Genomic DNA, 21,847 nt, shown 5'->3' with positions numbered 1-21,847 from the left:
TTCCAATGCATTTTACCTGTTTTTGCATAAAGTTGCAGGGTAGAATAACCAAGCAGCAATTTAGCAAGGGGGTTAACTTGAAACATTTTGGGGATTTTTAAAGACACAGAAAATGCAGGCAGAATACCTTTAATGTATCTATCTGATCAAAGCTATATATTGAGGCAAACAAAGATTGTTAAAATTTACCCTATACTATTTAGAACCTTATCTTCTGCTAACTGTAAGTATTAACAATGTCACAAAACTCAGAATAGACATTCTTTGAGTTACTAATTTGTTTGGAGGCAGCAGTGCAAAGGTTGCTTTTTTACAAACAGCAGTTTTTGTCTGGGTACAGTCTCTTCATAGAACCAGACTAGCTGCATTCTGACACTGAGCTTGAACCCCTTGGTTGAGACCAGGGAGAGGGATACACACACACACACACACACACACACACACACACACACGCATACATACATACATATGTATATATTTCTTTTTTTCTTCTGAGTGGTGGCATTGTTTTCAACCCATTGGATTAAGTGATAATATGCTTATTCAAATCCACTTGTCAGCTATAGTCCTATAGTGGATTTACAATGGTCTCTTCCAAAAGAGTTTCTTAAAACTTCCACAGGAATTCATGAACTTCCTATATTCTCTAAACTTTTGCTACCAGCAACAGGTATTCCAGATTTTTTTGGTCAGTGATTCATAGAGGTTTGATAGATTAATAGAGGTTAGTTGATCACATCCACTGATGCCAAGAAGTGTAGCCAGTTCAGAGACATATTTTGGATAATAACCTGCCACTTTTGAGAGGAGCATTTTCTGCAAGTAGTATCCTATTTCAATATAAGGAGCTTTAGAAAACAATAATATGCCATAATGCATACTTAGTGATAATTTGTTGATAAGTATTTTATTCCTAGCAAAGTACTTCAGTATATTTCCCCCATTTCACATTTATTACTTATTTAAACACTACAAAGAAGAAAGAAAAGTTACTGAAGCTGCAAGTATTGCATGCTTTTTAGAGTTCTATACATTTTATATTAGTTGCCATTAGTATTCTGAAATAGAAGATTCTTCTTATTTGTATACTTGCAGAATGGAAATTGCTGTTGTTTGGTGCAAGAGCACCAGTGGATTAGGCAGAAGACCAGGAAAAATTCATGCAGTTTGCTTAAATTTTTAACCTCTCCATTCCTGAATTGTAATAACTGAATTTATTGATGTTTGTGGCTTAGTACAATGCCTAGATTTAACAGATTGTGGATGTAAGTCTTGTAATAGACTATAAACATTCTATAAAAGTAGAATATTAGGGAATTTCAGGAAAAAAAGACTTTCAGGAAATTCAATCTATAAATATGCACATTCTAAACATTATTAAAATGGCCATCCTTCCAAAAGCAATATACAGATTCAATGCTATTCCAATCAAAATTTCAATGTCATTCTTCAAAGAAATAGAACAATTATTGATGAAATTCATATGGAATCACAAAAAACCCCGAATAGCCAAAGCTCTCCTGAAAAAAAAAGAAGGGAATGGAGGCATCACACTCCCAGACTTCAAACTATACTACAAAGCCATAATCATCAAAACTGCATGGTATTGGAACAAGAACAGACATACAGACCAATGGAATCGAATAGAAAATCCAGAGATAAACCCACAGATTTATGGTCAACTAATCTTCGACAAAGGAGCAAAGACTATGCATTGGAGCAAAGAAAGTTTGTTCAATAAATGGTGCTGGGAAAACTGGGTCGCTACATGCAAAAGAATGAAGCTTGACCACTACCTCACACCATACACAAAAATCAACTCAAAATGGATTAAAGAATTAGACATAAGACCTGAAACCATAAAATACATAGAAGGAAATATAGGCGAAACACTACGTGATTTGCACATCAAAGACATCTTTACAGACACATCACCCAAAGCAGTGATAGTGAAGGCGAAGATAAACAGCTGGGACTACATCAAATTAAAGAGCTTCTGCACAGCAAAAGAGACAATAACAAAAACAAAGAGAAACCCCACCAACTGGGAGAACATTTTTGCACCCAACACTAATGATAAAGGACTGATTACAAAAATCTGCAAAGAGCTGATGAGACTCAACAACAACAAAGAAAATAATCCAGTCCAAAAATGGGCAGAAGAGCTAAAAAGAAACTTCTCTGAAGAGGAAATGCAAATGGCCAACAGGCATATGAAAAAATGTTCAACTTCACTTGTCATCAGGGAAATGCAAATCAAAACTACCATGAGATACCATCTTACACCAGTGAGAATGGCACATATTAAAAAAACTAGCAACAACAAATGTTGGCGAGGGTGTGGAGAAAAAGGAACTCTTCTACACTGTTGGTGGGAGTGCAAACTGGTCCAACCACTGTGGAAAGCTGTGTGGAGATTTCTGGACCTACTAAACATAGAGCTTCCATATGATCCAGCAATTCCACTCCTAGGTATTTACCCAAAGGACACAGAAACATCAATTCCAAAGAACACCTGCACCCCTATGTTTATAGCAGCACTGTCTACAATAGCTAAGCTTTGGAAACAACCCAAATGCCCAAAAATCGATGACTGGATCAAGAAGATGTGGTACATATATACCATGGAATATTACTCAGCATTCAAAAAAGATAAACACATGCAATTTGCAGCAACATGGATGGCGCTGGAAGGGATCATGCTCAGCGAAATAAGCCAAAAGAAAAAGAAAAATACCGGATGGTCTCACTCATAGCAGGAATCTAGAAAACTTAAATAAGGGACCAGGAAAATGAATAACTATAAGAAAGTGAAAATCAAAATCAACAAAAAACTATGAACCAGAGACACTTTTTGGGGGGTGAGGGGCGGGAGGGGAGGGATTGGGATCAGAATGGGGAGGCTGCAATTGTATGGGGAATATAAAAATAAAATTTATTATTTAAAAAAAAAAAAAAAACATAAGTGGAGACTATAAAAAAATAAATAAATAAATAAATATGCACATTCTGCTTTTATGCCTTCTGGATTGGTGGTAATTTAAAGAAAGCCTGGGGGCCTCCCTGGTGGCACAAGGGGTTCAGCACCACTCTATGAAGCAATCTGCAGCTTCTGCAGCATGAGTTCGATCCCCAGCTGGCCAGGGAGCAACCCACATGGCGCAGCAGATCTCTCCTGTCTCTCCTGTTGTGCCCCTCAGCAGTGTATTTCAGTCAGTCTGCCTGTTCTGTTCCCCGCTCTGTCTCCAGTAAATCCTCTCACCCCCCGCATCTCTGACCTGTACCCCAGCTCTTGTATGCATAAATAAATAAAATCTTTAAAAAAATAAAATAAATCCTGTTTCAGTACTGAGAATCTTAAAAATTCTCTCACAGTTTCTAGTTTACTTTCATGGTCTTAAATCTTCAATTAGATTTTGAACTTTGGAGTATCAATGTAGAAATCTTGAGGAACTGATCCAACTGATTTTTTTTTTTTTAGTTGATAGTATCCATTTAAGCCTTTACATTGTATAAACAAATAGGCTACATAAACACATAAGTTATATTTTAACTTGAGAGGTAATCATGTTATATCATTTCATTGATTGCTAGCTAAAAATCTCCTACATTTTCCTTAGGTTTCTGGCAGTGATGAAAGAGAAAAAGATCTGCTCCATAAAAACCAACTATTACGGGATGAAATTATCATGCTAAAACAGGAGATAGACACAATAAAAAATCAGAAACAGGAAAAGGAAAAGGAATATTTTGATGACATTGAAATTATAAAAGAAAAGAATCGTGAGCTTAAAAAGACAATACGACAGAATAAGGAAACTTTAGCAAAAACAATTTTTGAGCACAGCCAACAACTTCATGATCTGAAGGCTGAGGTGGCATCACTCAACTCCAAACTGGAGAATGAAAAGCAGAACAAAGAAAGGCTGGAAACAGAAGTGGAATCATGCCATTCTAGACTGGCTAGTGCTCTGTGTGATCACGAGCAAAGTCAGACGTCCAAGAGAGACCTAGAGCTGACTTTCCAGAGAGCAAGAGAGGAGTGGCTTCATTTACAAGAAAAAATGAATTTTGATTTGACTAATCTAAAAGTTAACAATGAGATTCTCTCTCAAAAACTTTCCAGCTCTGAAAGTAAATTCAACAGTCTGGAAATCAAGCTCCAGCACACAAGAGAAGCTCTCACAGAAAAGACTTCGATTTTAGAAGATGTGCAAAGAGACCTCAGGCAAACTCAGTGTGCAAAGAAGGAAATTGAGCACAAGTATGAAAAGGAACAAGGTAAAATGAATGACTACATTGGGAAGCAGGCATCCTTAGAGGACAGAGTATCTCAACTGCAAAGTGAAAACACGCTGCTTCGAGAGCAACTGGATGATGTTCATGACAAAACAGACAATAAAGAGAAGTCGCTAGTGAATATACAAGACCAGTTTCAGGATATCTTGAAAAGACTTCAAAATGAAAGTGAAAAGCAAGTACACATGCTGGAAGAAAGAGAGAAGGAGTTAATGGATGAATGCAGCCATTTAAAAGAACGAATGTGTCAGTATGAAAACGAGAAAGCGGGAAGAGAAGTAAGTATCCTGAACGGTAAGCATTTTTCAAACATCCCAAAAGAAAATCCAAAGTAATACTTGATTATGGCTCAATACTGAATCTAGTTGAATATTAATAAATGTATAGAATATAAATGTATTTGCTCTATCAGCTTAAAATCATACCTTGTGTCTGGAAAAGAAAAAAATAGACGCTTTATGCCATGTAAATACATTGTGTCGCCTATGAAATTTTTAGAGGGTAAGTTATCAATTGTTAATCAGTATAGACTGATATTAATAATTTAGTCTTACACTGCTAAAATTTCGTCTTTGTCACCACATTTTAATAGCCTGATGAGACGGAGAGATGGAAATACTCCTACCTAAAGTGAGTGTTTTGGAATGAAGAATCAATGAAGTGGATTTCCTTGACAGTTAATTCCAGCTTTCCCAGATGAGCTGAGGTGTAGAGGCTGAATCTCATAGCACTTTTCCCTCAGTAGCTATTAATATTGCATATTTAGTTGGCAGGGTTTTGTTTTTACTCATGTCATTTTGAATTTGAACTGGAAATGTTTTCATCTCAAATCATGTATTATTAAGACAGCGCAGCTCTTTAAAGCCATCTGCTGTTCATGAAATCATAATTCGGGGCATAGGTGGTTTTAACAAAACTGATTTAATCTGCTCAAGCCACAAATTACCTTTAATATTTTTATTTAAAAATTGTTAGTAATTCTCATTTCAAGGCTCAGTGATTATTGTTTGTACATAAGATCATCCAATACTAAGAGAACTGTATCTGAGACTGGTCACTCTGGCATCAGATCTCCATTTTCAGACTAGTGTGGGCCAGGGGAGTGGTGGCGCAGACTCTTAAGCGGCACGCAGGTAGTGAGTGGGCCTGAGGTCAGGGAGGAGGTGGAGACCAAGTTACTTAGGCTCTTGAAGGCCCTTTTGGATTGATTTCCTTTTATTCTGATAGAAATCTATCAGTGGAAGGATTTGGGCAGAGGATTGAGTATGTGAGGAACTCTAAAATTAATGTAAGCCTCTAATAAAAATGAGGTAAAACTTTCCCATTGTGGAAATTACCACCACTAGCCCCACCTACATGCCTTTCTCTTTTTGAGACTTCATTGGTTTGTAAAGCTTTATGAGTTGATCAGGGAGAAATGGTGAGGGCAGGGGTTGGGGCTGACTGTGTTTTCTAAGTAACTTAATAGGCAGGAAGATAATATCTTCTGAGTCTTAAAGTGAATTCAGTAAACAGGTATGTGTATAAGGAAAAGAAGGTGAGTTGGTATTTTTCAAGGTATATATGTTAGTACTGCGTATTGTTAACATAATTTAATAATAAAGTGATTTATAAAATCAGTAACAAAGATCTTAATAGGTGATTGTGAAACAACTTCAACAAGAACTGGCTGAGTCCCTGAAAAAGCAATCTAAGTCAGAGGCTTCACTGGAGCTAACCTCACGTTATCAGATTAATTTAGAAGAGGAGATACAGTATTTAAAGACATTAAGTCAAATCAGAAGTCAAGTATGTATTAACTTTAAAACATCAACAGTTAATCTTTAACTGGTTATATATGAAATGTTGTAGGATATTAATTTTCACAGGAATTTTTTTGTATTTTTTTAATTTATTACAATTTTATTACCTTGTTAACGTACATTTTCTTAAAGTCTGATTTTAATTCTGCCATTTTTATTATGCAATTTTAAAATACTTAACCTTACAAAAGTTAAGGTTTATGCATAATACCTCGCAGAAGTTGAAAGATGTTTTCTACTAAAAATATTTATAATAGTTATATTATATAACTGTAACTATTATTTATGTAATAGTTATATTCCTATTACTATGATGAGACAAGTCAGATAAGAAGAGAGGGTAGATGCTTAACAGAATGTTCCAGAAAATTGTCTATTTTCCTCCTCTTTATTTTTGTGAATGGATATTTATATAATCTGTGCATATTTATTGCATGGATTTCAGAATAATCTGTGCAAAATGGTTATTCTACAAACCAATTTGAAATAGGCATCTCCTTCATTTTCATTTTATTGAAATGATATATTGTAAAAGCACAGAAATGTTCAGATCATGTATACTATGGACTCCTAAGATAGAGAATTACAAAAATTATCTAGATCCTCTGTTGGATTTAAAAGGAAACTTTATTGAGATATAATTCACATGTCATACAATTCACTCATTTAAAATGTACAATCCAGTGTCTTTTATTCACAGTAGTGAAAGTGTCACTGCATTAATTTTAGAACATTTTCATCAACCCAGAAAGAAACACTTTACCCCTCAGCTGTTATACTCAGCCTACCCCTTCCCCCAGCTCTAGGTAACCACCAGTCTCCTTTCTGGATCTGTAGATAATATACTGTAGGGTAAGGAAGGATATCAGGCTTTTCTGCCCTCCCGTCATCAGGATAGATGAGGGAACCCTGTGATCCTGAATGCATGCCTGATGGCAGGCACCTGAAGTGGGTACACCTGCGCTAAGACTGTGCTTTTAAGGGCGGCGTCACGGGGACGCCAGCAGCAGCAGAAGCCGAAAGAGAAGCCGAGAGAGAAGCCGAGAAGCAGCAGCAGAAGAAGCAGCAGAAGTAGAGAAGGCCAGAGAGCCCGGCCCCGCAGCACCCCTGCCTGCCATATGCCTGGTGAACCCCAATAAAAGACCTGCAAAAAACCACCGAGGACTCTGACTCCTCCTTTACCCGGTCTGCATGGGATCAGAAAACCTGCACTGTGGCCAGTCCTGCCATTACATATACCCAGAGGTTTCATATAATGAATCATATAATATGTAGACCTTTGTGAGTAGCTTCTCTCACATAACGTATTTTCAGAGTTCATCCATGTTGTAGCACCTAGCAGTACTTGCTTTGTTTCGTCAAACAGTATTCATTTGTATGCTAAGCCACTTACCCACTCATTAGCTCATTAGTTCATGGACCTTTGGGTATTATCTAACTTTTGGCTATTAATAATGCTGCTATTGTAAACCACCAAGCTGGATCTTCCACTCACCACCCAGAAAGCCAAAATTGGAACCACGAGAACGTCCTTTCACAAAGGAGTTTATTGAGGTGGTCACCAAGGTTGCTGACATTGCTCATATCCTGAAAGAAGCCAGCTCCTTGGATGATGGGAGTGCCGTGATCAGGACTGGAGGAAAGAATGTGAGGAGGTGCGGAATGTTAGGGAAGGGTGTTTGAATCCCCAAGTCCGCAGAGGCACCAGGCAGTATAGGCAGCCACCTTAGGGTGTTTATCTTCTACAGCAGAGTGTTATTTTGGCTTTAACAGCTGGTGAAGACCAGCAGATGCTTGCCCTTGATGTTAGCATCTTCAGAGGGGCACAAATTATTTTGTTAGAGATGTAACAATTAGTTCTGAAGGCTCCTGGGAATGCAATTGGAGAATAAATCACAAGGGGTAGGAGAAATGAGGGAGAAGGGAGAACAATGGATGCTTAAAATTCATTTCTGTTTAATTGGGGGGGGCAGGTATTAATTAGTAAATTGTTGCATAGACACAGTTTTTATTTCTCTGCCGTTGGATTGTATCCTCTGAGTGCATTGGGTTGAAGTCACCATCTCTAGGTCTTTATTCATGCTATCCTTTCCATCTTTTCGGTTTCTATTTCTCTTTCTTAATCCTGCACTCATTCAGACCTGTCTCACAGTCTCTGCTCTGTCAGGCTCTCTCTGACTGTTCTCTCATGGACCTTATTCTCTTAAGAACTTGGCATCTGGTCTGTGCAGAAAAATTTAGCCCTTAATTTTGCATTGCTCTTGTTTTTCATAAGAGATAGCTTATCTTTCACATGTATGCGGCAGCCTCTGCCGCTGAACGCCAGTGAACTTACTGGAAAGAGGGAGGCTTTCACTCAGACACATCAGAGTGAGTAAGACCCCCTTCCCCTGTGCGCTGGACTGGACAGTCAATGACGGGTAAGATCGGGGGCAGACTAAAGAAGGCACTGGCCAGCCTCATGTCTGTGACTCCTGACGACCTAAGACAGGCGCAGTCCCCGAGGGGCTTCATCATGATAAACTTTGGCGTTCAGATCAAACAAGGCACACATGCCTATAAGCCTAATTTAGGCAACAAGCCCGCAGTAATTAACCCCTCCTTTGATGGAAACAAGGCTGCTAAGAACGTCACCTGCAAACAAGCCTGATGGAATTACCTACAAAGCAGTTTTACCATTAATCAGATAGCCATTGTTTCAGAATAAGTAGCAACCTAGCAACCTGTCTATAATCATACTACTTTTTCACTTACTTTGCTTTTTCTTTATATGTGTACAGTTTCAGGAAATGCATGATAAAGAAAATGGTGTGTGGCAATAGTAGTTTTATAATAATCATAATACTTCTCACATGAGACAACACCATAAAAATCAAAATGCTTACGTAGAGAATATATTGCTCGTGATTACTAAAAGTAGGAGGTGCCAGTAGGTAAATATCAATGTTTTTGATCATTGTGGTTTTGGGATATGAATCAAGAAAAGCTAGCTTAAAGAATGCTGTTCAGTGTAGGCAAAAATGATTGTGTAGATTCAGTACCTGGAGATTGTTTACTGTGCCATGTCATGGAACAGCGATCACATGCACATGAATAATGAAGTAGATGTCTTATGCCTTACAAAGTATTTTATGCTGAGAAAGAATTAAATTGTATGAAATCATCTATTGTTGGAAATGGTATAAAAGTGTATGATGATTTTGAGCAAATTACATTCAGATTTTCACTCTTGAAGTGTGTCTGTTTGTCATTTATGCGCCGATTCCTTGAGCATCCTCACAGTTTCTCAATCCTGAGACAGTCCTGCAAGTCTACCGCTGCGTTAGTCCGCGGCACATGTATAAATTACTAAAGTAGCATAAAATTTGACAGGTGTGGCATCTGTCATTGCGTAAATTGAAAATACTTTAGCTGTTAAGATAAAGTTAATTACATTATACCATATCAATGATTTCTCCTTGGAGACACTGATTTAATAAAGCTTTTATTCAAAATATATTTCAAGCAATTAAATAAAAAATTAAAAGCACTTTAGCAATAGAGAATTGTTCAAACAGATACTCAAAATTTCCCCTCACAATGAAAAACAAATCTAAATTTGCCTTCCTTCACGATGCAGACCTGGGATTCACAGATTTGTAGCATTTGACCAACTATAAAGCTTTATAAAACTGAAATGCCTATCACTTAACCTTAATCTAATCTTCAGAGTACTTGCTAAAGCAGCCCAGTGTAAAAGTTGGGAATGAATTGATTTGGAACTTTGATTAAACAATAGAATCTAGTATTTCCATATCAGTGGTTTTACACAGCCTCTGATGGTCTGCAAGTTATTGTAGTGCCAGCAAGGCACGGAGCAGGTTTTCTATGATCTGGACAGATGGGTAAAGGAGAGTCCTCGAGCTCTTGGTGGCTTTTTCAGGCTTTGAATGATCTTTCCACACCATTTGTGGTGAGGCAACCCGGTGTAGGGTAGGCAGGAGGACTAGGAGGACTTAGAGGCCTGGAGGCTGCAGGCCTGCACTCCACTGCACGGTCCTCTGCTGCCTCCCATCCTCTGCTGCTGCCCTTATATGCGCAGTCTCTTGGCTCAGCCCTGCCCACTCACGCACGCCCACACCACATTCCAGGTGTCATCACCACCAGGCACGCGTGTAAGACCATAGGTGTCGATCATAGATGCTAATGGCGGGAGGACGGAAAATAATTTTCCATTTACCCTATAGTTATTTACTGCTCGGTACAGGCACTATTTGCTTTGTAGCCCATGAGTGCTGCCTGCTCAGTAGTACAGAGAAGTAAGTTGTAAAAGATATAAGCGGAAAACAGTGCTATTGGCTAGTAGAATTGGTGGAAGCTTTTCAAGTACCAAGAATATATTCTGGGCCTCAGGCTCCCTCATTTGCCCCTACTTTTGATGTGTGAAGAATGATTTCAGTATCATTAGTTTAGGAGACCACTTCCATTGGCCTGCCATCTGTCTAAGGTATCAACTTTCATTAGAACATAAAATAAGTCAACAATAATAATGCTAATGACAAATAATTAGATCATAGCATGTGCCAGTTACTTCTCTCAGTACTTTATGTATATTTGCTGATTTCATCTTTCCAATCCTGGTAAGATAGATCTTATTCTCATCTCCATTTTACACAGGAAGAGAGTGAGACAGAAACGTTAAGTGCTTTATCGAAGGTCACACCCTAGCAGCTGGTGCAACGGGTCCAGCCCCAGGCCTTTGTCTCCTATGTAGCCCCAGGCCTTTGTCTCCTATGTAGAAATTTCTAAGTCTTTCCCATGAAACATGAGGTTGTTGCTGAAAGCAGCACGTTACTTTTATACTCACTGGAGTGCCTGTGCTCATTTACATTTGTGGATGTTTAAAATCAATGCTGATGGGGGGCTTGGGACACAAAAATATAAATGTTTACCATAAGACATTTTCTTATCTTTCTCCATCAGACCAATTGATGACTGTGTATATTTATGTGATAAAATATAGCCTACAAACATGAATACCATTGGAGAGGTCGGTACATTTGCGCAGAAACAGAGTGAATATTTACTCTTTGTGGGTCATAAAGTCTCTGTTGTAACAACTTAGCTCTGCTGTTAGGGCAGGAAAGTGGTCAGAGACAATTTGCAGATGACAGTCTGGCTGTGTTCCAATAGAGTTCTAGTTGCAAAAATGAGTGGTGGTGGATTTGTACTAGGTGATTGGTGGTAAAAGTTTTTTTTTTTTTTTTTTTCCCTCTTTACTTTAGTTGCAAAAAGCACAGGATCAACATGCAGCATCCGTAAGATGTGCTGAGAAGATGCAAGATCACATACAAAAGTACAATTTAAAGCCACACAGTAAAAACATAAGTATTTATAGGCAGATAAGCAGTTGTAAGGAAAATGACTTTTTTTTTCACTTCTCACTGCTAGCCTCTATGGCTGCACCTGTGGCCTTGCTTTCCTCCCAGGTTTCATCACCCACATGTGATAACGTTTTGTTGCGGGAGGGCGCTAGGGAGAGTGAGCACAGGCACATGCACCTATCATTGCATATATATATCTATATATACACCTGGGCTGAGAAACAAGGGATAAATTGGGAGATCGTAGGTGCTGGGGCTCAGTTGCTGCCTCCCTGCCTGCTGGTCTGCCTGTGAGTCTGGTCCCCTGATTGAGCATTAAAGGCCTGTCAAATATATCAAAGGCTCCAAAATTCTCTTTTCGTATGCCTGAATCCTCAATGACTTTGCCCACCTGGAATGGTGGCCCAACAGCAGTGTAGTATGATATTGTGTTACAATGTTGTCGACATCAGTGTCAAGCTGGTAAAATGTTCATGCAACCTTGCTTTCTTCTGAAGTGCGTGAATTTGGCACATTATATCCAAATGTGCACATTATCTACAACAAAGATAGAAAAATGGCTTTGCAATTTTTTTTTAAGATTTATTTATTTATGCATATAAGAGCTGGTGTACAGACCAGAGATGTGGGGGTGAGAGGACTCACCAGAGACAGAGTGGGGAACAGAACAGGCAGATCACCTAAAGTACATTGCTGAGGGGAGCAGTGGGCGAGTCAGGAGAGGTCTGCTATGCCTTGTGGGTAGCTCCCTGGCCAGCCGGGGGGCCGAACTCGTACTGCAGTGGCTGTGGACAACTTTATAGGTTGCGTCTTAATCCCCTGCACCACCAGGGAGGTCCGGCTTTGCAAATTTTTAAGAATTTATGTACTTGTTACTTCAAGTGTTGAGAAATTATGTGATTTTCTTTAATCGGTGTGTGAAAATATTTATACTTTTTAGGATTGAAATAGAAAATGCCAAGCTAAAAAGTACAGTCAAAAAACAAGGATGCAAAATTGAGCAGCTTCAGAAAAATCTGCAAAGTGCCAGTATGGTAAGTCAGTCTCTTCATTCTGACACACTGAAGAGGACTTTTATTTCTCCAATAGTACTATATAAGGTTCTGTTTCTCCAGCAGTGGAGAAATCATGCATTTCCCTGAAGATTAGTGTCATTGATTCCCCTTACCCCCCTTTGGAAAAATACCTATTGAGATCTGCTGCCCATTTTTTAACCAGATTGCTTTTTTGCTATTGTGTGAATTTTAATATGGGTTTTCACCCTTTTTCAAATATGATTTGCAAAATTTTCTCTCTCATTAGGTTATCTTTTCATTCTGTTGATGATTCTTTTGACTTGCAGGAATATCTTAGTTAGCTGTGCATGTACTTATTAATTCTTGCTTTTGTTGCCAAGTCACCACCAAGACCTGTGTCAGGGAGCTTATGAGTTCTAACATCTTTATTTTACATGTGGCTGGCCAATTTTCCTTACATCTTTAAAGAGATTCTTCTTTCCCCACTGTATATTCTTGGTGAGCACCCCATTTTTTAAAGGATTTATTTATACATACAAGAACTGGGGTACAGGCCAGAGGCGTGGGGGGGAGTGAGAGGATTCACCAGAGACAGAGTGGGAAACAGAACAGGCAGACTGACTGAGATACATTGCTGAAGGGAGCAGCGGGCGAAACAGGAGAGGTCTGCTGCGCCATGTGAGCAGCTCCTGGCCAGCCAGGGATTGAACCTGCATGGCAGTGGCCGTAAACAGCTTCATACCCTGCATCTTAACCCTTGCACCACTAGGGAGGCCCCGAGCACCCCATTTTTAATATCAGTAACTGTGACAGTCACTTATTGCTACGTAATAAGCAACCTCAAAACCCAGTGACTCAAACCAGAATTTATTTTGTGTTTGTCTGTATTTTGTTGATAAATGTGCATTTCAGGCACAGGTCAGTAGGGCTGCTTTTGTGTTCTCCTTTGGGTATCAGCTGGCGGACTTGAAGCTGGGGCCCAGATTCACCTGAAGGCTTGCTAATGCACATGGATTTGGGATGGGACACTGGCTGGGGTAGCTCAGCTGAAACACCACTACACAGACTCACCATGTAGCCAGGGCTTCTTCACAGCATGGTGGCTGGGTTATAAGGGTGAGTGAGCGTCCTTAAAAGAGAAAGTCATTGAAAGCTGCTTCACATTTTCTAACCGAGGTCACAGAGCAGCTCTGCCATAGTTGATATACTTAGAAACCAGTGAGTAAGTTCAGCACATATTTAAGAGGAGGAAATTTATGGAAAAATGTCAAAGAATTTATAGACTTGTCAAGAAACACCACATCCACTCACTTTTTCTTACCAAATAATCGTTACGTCTGAAAAATATTTATTCTTCCTGACTCACTATCAATGAAATTTCAGAATGCCTTTTCTTATTATTTAGTATGTTTTCTTTTTTTTGTTGTTGTTTTTTTTATTTTTTTTATTATTTTTTTTTAGATAATAAATGTTATTGTTATATTCCCCATACAATTGCAGCCCCCCCATTCTGACCCCAATCCCTCCCCTCGCCCCCGCCCCCCTAAAAGTGTCTCTGGTTCATAGTTTTTTGTTGATTTTGATTTTCACTTTCTTATAGTTATTCATTTTCCTGGTCCCTTATTTAAGTTTTCTAGATTCCTGCTATGAGTGAGACCATCCGGTATTTTTCTTTTTCTTTTTGGCTTATTTCACTGAGCATGATCCCTTCCAGCGCCATCCATGTTGCTGCAAATTGCATGTGTTTATCTTTTTTGAATGCTGAGTAATATTTATTTAGTATGTTTTCTTATTTTGTGGAAAGTAACAATGAGATTAACCATTTGTAGATAAGAAAAAGGTTTATGGCATTAGAATCCATAATTCAAGACTCACTATTCATATTTTCAAAGTCCTATTTTGGGAGGCAATTAAATCTTAAAAATGAGGGGTTAAGATGTGGAAAGGGTAAAAGACTTTCTACTAAGAGGTGACTTATGAAAGATATGAAACAATCATGGAAAACAACTAAGAGTATAAAATCAAGTGCAAGTGTTATATGGCAAAGACGGTGACAAAAAAATATTTTTCTGACTCCTAGTTGTTTTAATTTTCTTCTGGATTTTCTGAGTAATTCAAGGTTTCACATTCTTAGACTAGATGACATTTTATTGCAACCAGATTTATTTTACAATTTGATCCTGGTTTTGAGTTAGACTATTCTTATATTATTTTACTCCTGCAGATGGATGATCTTACTGCAAACCCAGAAACAGCATCTTCAGCCTGGCCACATCTAGTTACAGAAAATCAATTTCGCCAACAGGAGTTCTCTGTGAAAGCAATGCAACATAAATGTGAAAGACCAGAAAAGAAGAAAAAGAAATTGAAACAAGTAATAATAAACCTCGAAAATCCTATGGAAACGAATTTGGTAGAATGCTGTCAAGTTGAGAAGGATATGCAAGTAGTTGAACAAACAGTACAGGATATAGAAGAAAAAGTAAAAAAAGTTAATATACTTTTACAGGTCAGTTTGTTGAACTTCAATATGTGATTAATTTCACTGCCAAATATATTTTGGATATGTAAACACACTGTATGTGTTTCCTCTACTTCCCTTACAACAATTTGGTTTGGAAATTTCTGGAGGAAAGGTGCATGTGTTTCTCCCTTTAAATATTTCATCAGTTGTTATAAAAGAAGACTATGCTTAGGAAGAAAAGAATCATGATTTAAAAATTATAACACGCTGGCCTCCCTGGTGGCGCAAGGGGTTAAGACGCAACCTATGAAGCTATTCGCAGCCACTGCAGCACGAGTTCGATCCCTGGTCAGGGAGCTACCCACATGGCACAGCAGACCTCTCCTGACTTGCCCACTACTCCCCTTAGCAGTGTACTTTGGTCCACTCTGTCTTTGGTGAATCCTTTCACCTCCACACGTCTGGCCTGTACCCCAGTTCTTGCATGCATAAATAAATAAATCTTTTAAAAAAAGAAAAAGAAAAAAAATTATAACATGCTCTTAGACTATTCTTGAATTATGTTTGTTCAGTTTTAAAATTGATTCTACTGTTCTTTGGATTATCAGATAAAAGTAGCTTCATTGTTACAGTTCACATTTAGTTCAGTTGACACTGATGATAAATATTTTGAATGAGCTTTTTCACATTTGAAATTGTTCTCTGAATCACTGATTCAGAACTAAAGGAAACAAATATTGTGATTCAGATGAAAATCATTTAAAAATGTATTCTTTTCATTTGCTTTAGACGCAAGCAACATCTCAAAAGCACTTAGAACAATTAATAGACAGTCATAATACTTCAGTGAGAAATCAAATGGAACTCAGTTGTAAAGTTCTGGAAACTGAACTCTTCAACTTGAAAACTGAAAAAGATTCTAACAGAATAGAATTGGAAAAATACAAGCAACTCTACCTAGAAGAAGTAAAAGCTAAAGAATCTTTGGAAAATAAGTTAAGCAGGTAAGTTAAAAAAATAAATAGGGATCACAGAAAATAAACTTAGCTCATTAATTTGCCTCCAAAGCATAATTTTTTATAGGCCCTGAGTTCATGTGATTAGTAGCAAGGGAAAGCTAACTAGTTAATGTAATTTTTTAAAAGATTTATTTATATATGCATACAAGAACTGGGGTACAGGCCAGAGGTGTGGAGGTGTGAGGATTCACCAGAGACAGAGTGGGGGAACAGAACAGGCAGATGGACCGAAGTACACTGCTGAGGGGAGCAGCAGGTGAGTCAGGAGAGGTCTGTTGCGCCATGTGAGTAGGTCCCAGGCTAGGGATGGAACTCCTGCCGCAGTGGCCGCAGATAGCTTCATAGTTGCACCTTAACCCCTTGCGCCACCAGGGAGGCCCTAGATAATGTAATTTTGAAAAATAATGTTAATCAATGAACTTACCTTTAAAATGTTACTCCAGGATGTCTGCATCTCTCTTTTTTGGTTTTACTTCATTTAGCTTTTCCCCTTAATAATTTCATGCAGTTAACTTGATTTACTGTCTTCAAGCCAAAGATTTGGAAGCATTATAAATTTAGACAGAAATATTATTATAAATTGCTTGCAAGAATGCCACAAAATAGAAATATTGACGAATTCTTTTCTTTTTTTGAAGATTATAGCTTAAACTCGAAAGGCCATGTATTACTACTACTCTCAGCCTATTAGGCATTGGTAAATGAAGGGTTTTTTTTTATATGATCTTTATATTATCACTACAGGGAGCTGTGAGACAAACTGTCCTTCACAGTTTGTTTTTCTGCTCTACAGAAAGGCACACAATGAAATAGGGAAAGATCCTCCTGGAGGTGAAGGGTAGTATAATTCAGAAAGTGACTACAAATAATCCTGTGATCTGCTGAGGGGTGTGTGGAAGACCAACAGGGTACCCTCAGCACCAATGCCTTGGTAACAGAACTTTACTGCCTCCAGGGCTGTTTAGTTCCTCTTGATCACCACTAGGGGGCCCTCTTGTTCTCTCTCAGAGGTGCTTCCTCTCAGCTATTCCCTGGTGCCAATGCTTCCTTTCTCAGGGGTACAAGTGAAATGTGCAGGGTGGTAAAGGCAAACTCCTGAAAATGCCCTTGAGGGACGTTTTATTCCTTTGATATCTTAGCTGGATGTTGAACTGTGTTCATAGCTGCCTCAAGGATCCTGTAGGTAGCGCCATTCTAGAGGGCAACGAGTGTTATCCTGGAGGGCACCTGCATCACTGACAGCCCCCACTGATTTGAATTCCTTGTTAGTTTGGACTCTGCCCAGAAACACACTTCTTTAAACAGTTTAAACCTCCAATAGCAGACAATAGGGAAGTTCCAACATATATTGAGTGTTAAAACTCTTCAAAAGGAAATTCTACTTAATGTTACGGCAATATATACATATATTTAAGCAAGCCATTTAGAGAAAAATGAAATATTAAGCACTTGGGTTTTGTAATCTTCACAGAACGAATGAAAGGCTAACAGAGGTCAGCAGCAAACGTCATATGGAGAAAATGCATAACAGATGTTTACTCAGCACTTTTGCTACCATGCCAGTTCCGGGGCTACCTTATGTTGCAGAGCCAAAAAATCATTTAGTGCCCTATAGATATCTTACTGCAAGGCAAAATTCAACAACCTCTCCAACCACCAATGCCGGGCCCTCAAGTGACAACAAAGACATTTACTACCACAAGGTTAGTTACGTTACCTCTTTATCCTTGGGTTTTAAATTTCTGGTACAAGACTTGTTTGTAATTTTGAGCAATTCTGAATTATTCCATGGACTTATATTAACTAAATTTAAGTCAATTATTACTGCTAAGAAAGTACAAATTTTATAGTTGTAGGTCCCAGGCTCACTCATTTTCAAGAGGTAAACCTTTGCTAATGTTACTGAATAAATGTAACGAAACCAACACATTTAAAAGTTCTTGATATTCTACATGTTAGAAATGAAATATTATTGCCTGATAACCAAAGTATATACTGCAAGATGCTTTTGGCTTTACTTTCTAATTGATTTCAGTGTGATAGTGGCTCACAATATTTAAGTTTCCCTATAAACCGGCCTCCCCGCCCCTTTTTCTACCCTTATGTATCCAAACACTTAATCACATGTGGATGTTTATTATTTCAAGTAATCGAAGGTTGATCCTTTTTATGAATTAAATAAACGTACAAATTAATGACAAAAAATTGATTTCTGTTTTTAAAGTTTTTGTCTTTTTTATGTGAGCGTATATCCTTAATTGCTATTTTACCTTTAACATTTTTATCTCAATTTCTATAAAATATGGTCCTCTTTCTGAACAGTTACAGGATATTTTCCAAATATTCAAAATCAAGCAAATATTGGAATTTTTAAAAAAGATTTATTTATTTATGCAATAAATAACTGGGGTACAGGCCAGAGGCATGGGGGGGTGGGAGGATCCACCAGAGACAGAGTGGGGAACAGAACTGGCAGATTGACTGAAAAACACTGCTGAGGGGAACAGCAGTCGAGGCAGGAAAGGTCTACTGTGCCATGTGGGTTTCTCTCTGGCTTGCCGGGGATCAAACTCATGCTGCAGTGGCTGAGGATTGCTTCATAGGTTGCGTTTTAATCCCTTGTGCCACCAGGGACCAAAGACGCTGCTGAGGGGAGCAGCGGGCGAGGCAAGAGAGGTCTGCTGTGCCATGTGGGTTTCTCCCTGGCCAGCCAGGAATTGAGCCCACACTGCAGAGGCTGCGGAGAGCTTTATAGTGCTGTACTCAACCCGCTGCGCCACCGGGGAGGCCCTGCTCTTTTTAACTTAATCCTTCTAATATTTGACTTATTTCAGATGAAGCAGGAGTTCGAACAAGCTGTAACAAGAGAACTAAAAGAAGGTATGTTGCAAAATTTCAGTTAAATTTAGATGGCATTGATTTCTGAAATAAATGAGTGTCATCTCTTTCCATTTTCTCTATAATACATAAGTATGCTAACTATATTGTGCATATGAAAAAAGTAGAATCAGAAACATTCACAATAAAGACTACACTTATTTCTCATTTATTTATCACGTGCCATAGCTTTTCAAAAATAAAAAAAAACTATGTATCTCTTTTTACTCTGCTATACCTTCTTTTTACTTCTCCCATCCCTGTGGAACTATCAACCTGCATACAACTGTTCTCAGAAAACATGGGCTTCGTCAATTCCTCATGTTCTAGTAGTGTTGGAAGGCCAAAGCCTCCCTCCCCTCCCCCCAAAAAACCAACACCCCAGACTCACCTAGCCGTCCACAGCCAAGCAACTAGAGTTCATACAGCTGTCACTTGGTGTGTGACATTTAAACCTACTGCCACTTTCTTTGTCAGTGGTTTACCTTTTGCCTCCAGGGAAAATTCCAACATCCTTAGGATAGAAATGTAAAATCCCAAATCAATTTAGTTCTTGCCAAATTATACAATCTTAGTGTTTGCTGCTTGCTCTGCCCTCCCTTTATCATCTAGTCAAATTCACCACTTACAAAGCCACAAGTGTATGTCCTTGTCTCCAGCTCTCTGCATGTGCTTCTTTCCTCCACCTGGTGTACTCTATCCTTGTCCTCCTTATCACCTCCACCAAAAAGTCAACAAATATGGACACAAACATGGGATGTTCCTTCTCTGTTCCAATAGTGCCCAATATATGAGTCTGAATGGACACTCCCTCTTTGTCTTCTTTTTCAATTTATAGCACAAGATCATTGAGGAGTGGACTGTGCCATCTCCACCTTGTAATTCTAGCACTTGTCATAGTAAAGTGGCACATGCTTGTTGAAAAAATAGGAATTGAGAAAATCAAAAGCTTTGATACTTAGCCACAACTGCAATTGATTCAATGTGCAACTATGGGCAAATAATATTTAGTGGTGATCCTGTATTTTGGATGGAATGGTACATGATTTGTTTTGAACACTGCTAAAGATTGCAACTTTTTTTTTAAGATTTATTTATTTATTTATACAAGCACTGGGTACAGTCAGAAGCGCAGGAGGGTTAGAGAATTCACCAGAGCCAGAGTGGGGAACAGAGCAGGCACACTGACGAAATACACTGCTGAGGGGAGCAGTGGGCGGCAGGAGAGGTCTGCGCACCATGTGGGACACTCGCCTGGCAGCTGGGGATTGAACCGGCGCTGCAGAGGCTGCGGGCAGCTTTGCAACCCAACGCTCAACTGCTGCGCCACTGGGGAGGCCCAGATTGCAACTTTTTTTATCAAATTATTTAACTACAATATATTTTAGAATGTAATTCTGTTTTCCTTTCCAGCTGCTGCTGAACATGAATTTGAAACTTGTATAGCTTCTTTAGGACCTACTGAAGAGTCCAAATTAAATCAAGATCCACTTTTGAAAGCATCTGAAGAATATATGGAGATCTTGAAGAAAAAGTATACGATATGAATGATAAATAGTAAAAGTTGATTTCTTGGGCTGTTTATATAACATTTTAATCACTTCCCACTTAACATATGACATGCAAAAATGTTTATTAAAAGAGAATATCTTTTAATCTCTCTGTCTGATGAAAATTTGTATAATATTTTAATATATGTTTCTTGGCATCTAACAAATTTTTTTAGATTTATTTATTTATGCAAACAAGAACTGGGATACTGGCAAGAGATGTTGGGGGATGAGAGGATTCACCAGAGGCAGACTGGGGAACAGAACAGGCAGAATGACTGAATACACTGCTGAGGGGAGCAGCAGGTGAGTCAGAAGAGGTCTGCTGACACATGTGGGTAGCTCCCTGGCAGGCCGGGGATTGAACTTGTGCTGCAGAGGCTGCAGATAGCATCATAGTGCTGTGCTTAACCCCTTGCGCCACCAGGGAGGCCCCATCGTTTTTCATTTTTGTACAATGTTTGATTTCTCCTCTCAGGTATAGTCCCCGTAAAATTCCCACCACCAAGTCACCCATGAACCATCACCAAAACCTCTTGTGCTCTTATCACCCCTGTTTTAATCTCTCTGCTTCCTTCTTGTGCTCTTATCTCCCTGTTTTAATCCCTCCCCGTCCCCTGCTGAATATCTCTGATTTATAGTTGCCTGTTAGTTTTGTCTTTTTTTTTTTTTCCTGATCCCTTACTTGGTTTCCCTATATTCCTCCTGTAAATGAAACCACTCAATATTTTTCTTTTTCTTTCCTTATTTCACTAAGCATAATCCCTTCCAGCTCCATCCATGTTGCTGCAAATGGCATGAGTTTTATCTTTTTAGATTGCTTCATAGTATTCCATTGTGTATATATATATATATATATATATATATATATATATATATATACATATACTACATCTTCTTGATCTAGTCATCTATTTTTGGATTTTATATTGTTTTCATATCTTACCTACTGTAAATAGTGCTGCAATAAACATAGGAGTGCAAGTTTCCTTTCAAATTAATGGTTTTCTGTCTTTTGAGTAGATTCCTTGGAGTGGAATTGCTAGGTCATGTGGTAGCTCCATTTTTAGTAATTTGAAAGATTTATTTATATATAGAAGAACTAGGGTGTAGGCCAGAGGTGTGTGAGTGAGAGGATTCACCAGTAATAGAGCGGGGAGCAGAATAGGCAGATTTACTGAAATTCAATGGTATGGAGAGCTTTGGGCAAGACAGGAGAGATCTGTTGTGCCATATGTGGGTTAGCTCCCTGGCTGGGGATTGAATTCAGGCCTCAGAGGCAATAGTGTGATAGCGCTGGGAACAGTCCCTCTGTCTTTCCTGAATTTCATGATCTTGAATCTTTTAAAGACAAAATTCCATTGATAGTAGCCCCACTGGCAGTAGGCACTGCCCCAGGATGGGGCCAGGAAGCAGGCCTGCCTCAGGAGGCAGTTTCATGCAAGCCCCAGGAAGGG

At 38.7% G+C, this 21,847-nt stretch overlaps 1 protein-coding gene across 1 annotated transcript in view; it reads left to right on the top strand.

Moving 5' to 3' along the window:
* LOC119244190 (ankyrin repeat domain-containing protein 62-like) overlaps positions 1-20,476 on the top strand; it is a 77,139-nt gene extending 56,663 nt beyond the window's left edge. Inside the window, 9 exon segments of the mRNA XM_054695188.1 lie at positions 3,621-4,577; positions 5,938-6,087; positions 11,366-11,436; positions 12,405-12,498; positions 14,705-14,989; positions 15,734-15,948; positions 17,435-17,666; positions 18,798-18,843; positions 20,254-20,476. Of these exon segments, the coding sequence (XP_054551163.1) occupies positions 3,621-4,577; positions 5,938-6,087; positions 11,366-11,436; positions 12,405-12,498; positions 14,705-14,989; positions 15,734-15,948; positions 17,435-17,666; positions 18,798-18,843; positions 20,254-20,387 (2,184 nt within the window). The 3' untranslated portion in view covers positions 20,388-20,476.
* Positions 20,477-21,847: the final 1,371 nt, after the last annotated feature.

Source organism: Talpa occidentalis, unplaced genomic scaffold (genome assembly GCF_014898055.3).
Source record: "Talpa occidentalis isolate TD23 unplaced genomic scaffold, MPIMG_talOcc4v2.1 talOcc4.14, whole genome shotgun sequence".
Taxonomy (NCBI): Eukaryota; Metazoa; Chordata; class Mammalia; order Eulipotyphla; family Talpidae; genus Talpa; species Talpa occidentalis.
Note: the sequence above shows the minus strand (reverse complement) of the source record. Positions and strands in the feature narration are given on the sequence as shown.